We start from the raw sequence: 6593 nt of genomic DNA on the forward strand, positions 1-6593 counted from the left end.
AAAGTAATTGGATGGTATACAATGAGATACTGAAGCTTAAAAAGTGGGTGAACTCTATGGGCCGGTTTCACAGACAAGCCTTAAGCCTAGTCCTGGACTAAATCACACTTTCAATGTAAAATCTCCATTGAAGATGCTTTTTAGTCCAGGATTAGGCTTAAGCCTTGTCTGTGAAACTGGCCCTAAAAGTGTTTAGAGTTACATTAACTCATACTTTATGATCAAACCACTTTGATGGGCAGCTGAAAGAAATGTAGTCCAATGTCTTGAAAAGAAGTGGCACTAGTTTTATGGTGAGCTATTAGGCAAATAGATTAAATTGTCTGATGTCTTTGAACTCAAGCCTAGAAGTCGGAATGAAGTTTGCAAGTCATTGCAGCTACTCATTGTCAAGCACATGTCACAGGACAGATCCCTTCCAATCCCAGTGCTGATCCCGCCCGTGCCCTGGGCCCCTGGCCCATTCCCGTGCGCCCCTCGCCTCCCCCTTTCTCCCTCTCTCCCATACACCCGGCCGGTCGCCCACATTCCCTCATACCTCTCTGGCCCTTCAATTCTCTATTGTAACAGAAAACCTCAACTCACCGACGATCGGACAACATGGTAAGACTACTACTTGTCATAGCTGTTTAGTTGCGGTGGACAGATTTAACTTTTTACAACTTTGTCGGCATTTGGCGTCTGTCCGACTGTAGTGCTAGTAGTAAGTTAGCGGCGCGCCTGCTAGCGCAATAACCAACGATTATATTGCCAGTTATAGTGAACCCTTACATTGTGATGTGCTGTCTAATGTCTGTTTCATACTGTTGAATATATGTGATTTAGTTTATGAAATTAGTTCCAATTTAGGATCGCCAGGCCTCGTAGCCTTAGGCGGCCATTTTAACCTAATTATAGCCGCAGTCCTGATCTAACGGTAATCACTCTCTTAACTTTGTATCATGCTTCTACCGTCGGGTTACTAGGAATGGATGTGGTCACACTAGCCGCTAGGTAAAGTTATCTTGTGATTGGGAGACAGTTGTTAGCCTGCTTGCTTGCTAGCCAGTGTGAAGTGGTCAGGACTACACCCATGCGGATTTCTAAGCTTGTGTCACTGTCAGAGAAGATTCTCTTGCGGGCCGCTTTGACACATGTCGGGCTGAGTGACTGTGAGCTCCCGTTCCACCTCTCGCACACTGACACAGAACAGCTCACTAGGTAGATAGCCCGATGTTGGAATGTCCTATTGCTCACTCGCTTAAGCTGCTGTGATTGTCATCTTCAATAGAGATAAGGTTAATGTCAGCTGGCCGACTACCTCTGTGAAGCAAGCAAGTGAGTCAGCAGGTGTGTGTGTGTGTGTGTGTGTGTTCATTCCTGTGTCTCAACCTCTAAACAATGTTGATTCACCCCTGAATGAGTAGAGGGGGAGATCAATGCAGTCATTGCTGTCTATAGTGTATGTGTCAAAAAATGACTCACGCGTAAGTGAAAAGGTGTGTAAGCTATTTATTACCAAATACAGCTGTCAGAGTCACCTCACATGCTGGCAGGCTATTCCATTCCTTATGCTAATGCTGTAAACTGGCCTGTTGCCTTTGTCCAGGGCAGGCGGTGTCCTCATCATAAGGCCTCAGGGTAGCGGTGGCTGCAGTGTGGACTTCAGGGCTGATATTGTGCCCTGTCCCTCTGCTATACAGAGTAGCAGAGATGTTCTCTATTGGGCCTTTGAAAGTGGCTTTCGATCAGTGGAGGCTAGTGCAGGTAGAAATTGGAGGACAGGCTTGTTTTTAGGCATGATGATGGAATGATACAATGAGCCCGTCCTCCGATGTCTGCCTCCACGAGCCTCCCCTGCTTTCGATGTACACCTTGAGTGGACCTCTCTGTTCCCCTTCTCTCCCTCTTAGGCCTCTGGCGTCACTGTCAACGAGGAAGTCATCAAGGTGTTCAACGACATGAAAGTGAGGAAGTCCTCCTCCACAGAGGACGTGAAAAAGCGTAAGAAGGGGGTGCTGTTCTGTCTGAGCGACGACAAGAGGAAGATCATCGTGGAGGAGGGCAAGCAGGTCTTGGTGGGGGACATCGGGGAAGGAGGAGTGGACGACCCTTACGGAAGCTTCGTCAAGCTCCTACCTTCCAATGACTGCAGATACGGCCTCTACGATGCCACGTACGAAACGAAAGAATCGAAGAAAGAAGACTTGGTATTTATATTTTGGTATGTTTCTTGGTTGTTGCTTTAGTTAGGAAGGGTGTGTTGTGACTTTAGTTTGATGGAAATATCGTTGTAGCCCCCCACACACACACACACACACACAAAAAGGTCTAAATGCTCTATGTTGGACTACTTCCAAAGAGTTATTGGAGACCCCCAAGAGTCAATATGTAATTTGAACCCTTGATTGCTACATTGACTAATGTTTGCGTAGATCAGTGTTGTCAACAGCTTGTCTGGTTGCTTAGGAGATAGTGTCTAACAACTTAAGTCATATAAGCGGTCCTTGTTAAGAGCTTTTATACCAAGGACCGGCAAAATATGGGAAGAGGAAATGTCAGATGATTTGTGAAATACCGTTGAAATAATCCTGCCTCCTCATTCCAGGGCCCCTGAGGGTGCTCCATTGAAAAGCAAGATGATCTATGCTAGCTCTAAAGATGCCATTAAAAAGAAGTTCACAGGTCAGTACAAACGGAACTGTCATATCATGTCATAACAGCAGAAGTTTTATTCCTTTTTTTTCTCCTTGAGATTACACTGAGATTACACAGGTACATGTCAATGTACCGTTTACATCCTGTATCCTGTGCATGTGAGAAATACAACTTTGATTTGATTTGACCCAGTGTCACATAGCCTACTGTAACTGTCTTGTGTTCAGTGATATATTATCTGTTGATGCAAGCAGTGTCCTAAGAACCTTCCATTGCTGTTTTAACTTCTTGGTTAAATGCAATTTATGTTAATCTATATTTGTAGTATAGTGTCATGACTGTATGGCTAATTAAAAAACATAATTGAATCTGAACCTCTATGACCGATTTCCCAACGGAACAAATTCTCATATCTGTTATTACACTATTGCGAGGCAGTATGGTTGGGTTTGGACTAGGTTTGGGGCCTCCCTGAAGAATGAGTAACTATAGTTAAGAATGCTTGGTAGTATGACCACTGATTAGGGGAGGCTGGTGGAGGAAGAAACCGGAGGACTGTTTCATTGTAATGTATGGAATGAATTGAGGAATGGTATCAAACTTGATACCATTCAGCATTCCATTCCATGCATTTACAATGAGCCTATCCTCCGATTTCGACGTCCACCAGCCTCCGCTGCCTCTCAGAACAGGGTATTGGAATCGTCTTATTTGGTATTCAGAAAGTGAACAACAATACAGGACTTAAATGACATTAGAATCAACTATTCCACTCCCTTTGTTTTCCAGGTATCAAACACGAATGGCAAGTGAACGGATTGGACGACATTCAGGACCGCTCGACCCTGGCAGACAAGTTGGGGGGCAACGTGGTGGTGTCACTGGAGGGGAGACCGTTGTAAACGGACAGGAAGCCGTCGTGCCATCTGGATGCCAGGAGCTTTCATCCCTAGCAGCTGTGTCTATATCATTTGATCCTAAAGGAATAGCTTTAGTTTTTTTTTGTCTGTTTGTTGTTTATTTTTTTCCACATGAAGAAGATCTCAGTAACATAATATATGCAAAAAAGCCTACCAGTTATTGTCACCCAGCCAGCCAATTGACTTTCACATCCGGTTAGTTTTTTATTTTGGGGGGGGGGGAAGAAAAACAACCTTGAAGGAATGTTCTCACGTGGCGTGTTTTGCCAAACCAATACGAACAGTGTCACAGCTACCTGAGATGAATGCAACACTCCCATGATAAGCGCAAAAATAAGTTCATCACTGTTTCTATCCTTTGCCACTTAAAACAGTGGTGATTAAAACATGTTCGGTAGCGTAGGACAAGATGTGAATGCTTTCTATAACGCCTTGATCAAGTGCCCAGGGTAGAAGTAATAGCAAGTATTTTGCACTCATGAGGTTTTTCATATGACTTATTTATTTGAACTGTTCTATCTTTTTATCTGATATGTTATTCGGCATGGCAAAACACGTGGTATAGAATACTATGCGTTACTAAGCACTTTTTTTGTTTATACACTACAAGTTGAGACAAAAAGGTCGAGAATAATTATAAAGAGACTATCTGTATTTATGTCACCTAGATAGACGTTACCTCAGTTTCCATTCCTGTTGTGCATATGGACGAGAACAGGTGGAGACCTAAACTGTTCAGTTGCTGCCTTACCTTCATTTGAATGTACAGTACAGACTCACCACAGAGCTATAGGAGTGGGGTGGTGCTTGCAGTTTTTTTTTAACACTTAAAAAAAAAGAGAGAATTCAAATATATCCAATGGCAATACATTATTATATGCATTCAGAGCCTTAAGTGGAACATTGTTTTTGAGATTGGAGTTTGGATGAGGAGGGGTTTGCCACACTTTGCAATAAAACCTTGTGGCAGAGAAACAGGTGTCATCTGAGTCTGTCTCTGTCTGTCTGTCTGTCTGTCTGCCTGCCTGCCTTTCTGTTTGCTTGGCCTGTCTGTCTGTCTGTCTGTCTGTCTCTGACTGTCTGTCTGTCTCTGTCTGTCTGTCTGTCTGCCTGCCTGCCTTTCTGTTTGCTTGGCCTGTCTGTCTCTGTCTGGACTGGTCTGCCTTTCTGTCTGTCTGTCATGAATCTGTTCATCAGGAGGGTGAATCTCTTAACTCTTTCCTTGCTTCCTCTCTCCTCACCGTCTTCTCAAAAAGCACAAGAGGAGAAAACCTATAGTGCCACCCCTTGGACCATTTCCTCCAAATGCATTTTGAGAAGGAGGAGAGAGGATGCAAGGAATCAAAGAAAAGCTTTTGAGATTCACCCCATGACTTGAGCCTGTCCCCTTGCCTATCGGTAGGGTAAAAGGCAGTCAGTTTAGCTTACCTTTCTAACAGTTCAGACTAGAGGTTAGTCTTTGGGGAGTGTCAGCTGATACTAGATCAGTGCCCAGGGGCAGCTTCACCTCTGGAACACTGAAGAGGTAATAGGAAGCTCTGGTCAGAGTGCAGTGTTTCGATGGCGTTCATTGGTTGGTGCCTCACTCTGGGGGCTTCCAGTGGAGCTGGGCTTGGGGCCAGAGGCAGGGCCTGCCGCTTCTCCCTGTAGAGAATCTGATCTGCTGTCGGTGAGCTATCCTCTGCTGCTCCCAGCTATTTATGGCCAACACATGCTTTTGTGTCTTGTCATCGTTGTCCACAAATGGCAAAACTAGACAAGCTTCCAGAGAGCAGGGGAAGGGAAGCCCAATGCAGCAGCCAGTAATACACTGACACACACAGACACACACACACACACACACACAGCAAAGAATGCTTACACACTTCTAGAACAGAACAGCTAAGGGAACAGCACGTGTACAAACACCACACCGAAGCGCTCCAACCAGAAGATGTTGTGAAGTCCTGGTTGGGAGCTCTGTCTAACCATATGGCTCAGTCATTATAACAGCTGAGGTATATGCTATGTCAGTTGACGCTGGTGGAGGTAGACATGGACAGTCAGGCTCATTGTGAAGAATGGTATCAAACACAAGATTTATACTTCCACCAACCTCCCCTGGCTGACGTGTATGTTGGTGCAATTGTTACTCACACAGAATATACTTCTAAAACCCATAGTGTAACTATTGACCTTGTGAGCCATACATTGCTGTCCATAGTCACTGTGAGCTTCTGTAACAGTAACCCAGTCCCCTATAGCTGGGTAGGAACTTTCTAGTCCTGGTTATGAAACTGACCTCTTGCGATAGAGCTTCTCCCATAACATGATTGTAAGGTTTCATGTATTATCAGATTCGGATTCAGATTAAATTGAATTTACAAAGTACAATGACAACGAAACTCAGTTTGGCATCTGACCAAATAATGCATAGTGCAAAAACCATAAAAGTATGAACAGATATACAGTGTGATATATACAGACAATCTATCAGAGATAGATTATCAGATAACTTTTCGAACACTTCCCCTACACACTTTACTACGTCCCTATTCCTTTTCTCATGATACAAAGGCTCACTATGATAGATGCAACCTATCTTTCGGCATACAACTTTGTTGGCCTATAGGAACAGCCTATACTTATTTAATTATCGAGCCAATTAAGTTGTATAATAGGTGATTTCCTCTCTCTTTCAGCAGTACACTCCATAGATTCTCCCTCTCTGTGTTACAGTTGAGGCTGGTTGAGGTACAAATCAGATGGGCTCATTATAATGCACAGAATGGAGTAAGGAATGGTAACAAACACATGTGTTTGCACTCCAATGAGCCTTAAATTTCTACCTCCACCAGCCTCCCCTGGTCTGTTGTGCTCCCCCCCGGGCCCAGCATTTTAAAACCTTTCATCTAGATCCGAATGATCCCGATTCTTTTTGGCGATCCAGGATCAGATCTATCTGGCAGATCTTGGGCAGTATAGAGGAAATCAGCCAGTTCGAACTGATCCAGGTGAACAGTTTTTGAAATATTAGGCCCTGAAGTGGTGCTGTGT

The 6593-nt window shown here is 44.2% G+C and overlaps 1 protein-coding gene across 1 annotated transcript; it reads left to right on the forward strand.

Moving 5' to 3' along the window:
- Nucleotides 1-501: 501 nt before the first annotated feature.
- cfl2 (cofilin 2 (muscle)) lies at nucleotides 502-4418 on the forward strand. Its single transcript, XM_080530825.1, has 4 exons — nucleotides 502-603; nucleotides 1893-2203; nucleotides 2588-2664; nucleotides 3427-4418. Exons 1-4 carry the CDS (start codon nucleotides 601-603, stop codon nucleotides 3537-3539), a joined length of 504 nt encoding a protein of 167 aa, XP_080386951.1. The 5' UTR covers nucleotides 502-600; the 3' UTR covers nucleotides 3540-4418.
- The last annotated feature ends 2175 nt before the right edge of the window (nucleotides 4419-6593 follow it).

This window comes from Nansenia antarctica (genome assembly GCF_963989245.1).
Source record: "Nansenia antarctica genome assembly, chromosome: 1".
Lineage (NCBI taxonomy): Eukaryota > Metazoa > Chordata > Actinopteri > Argentiniformes > Microstomatidae > Nansenia > Nansenia antarctica.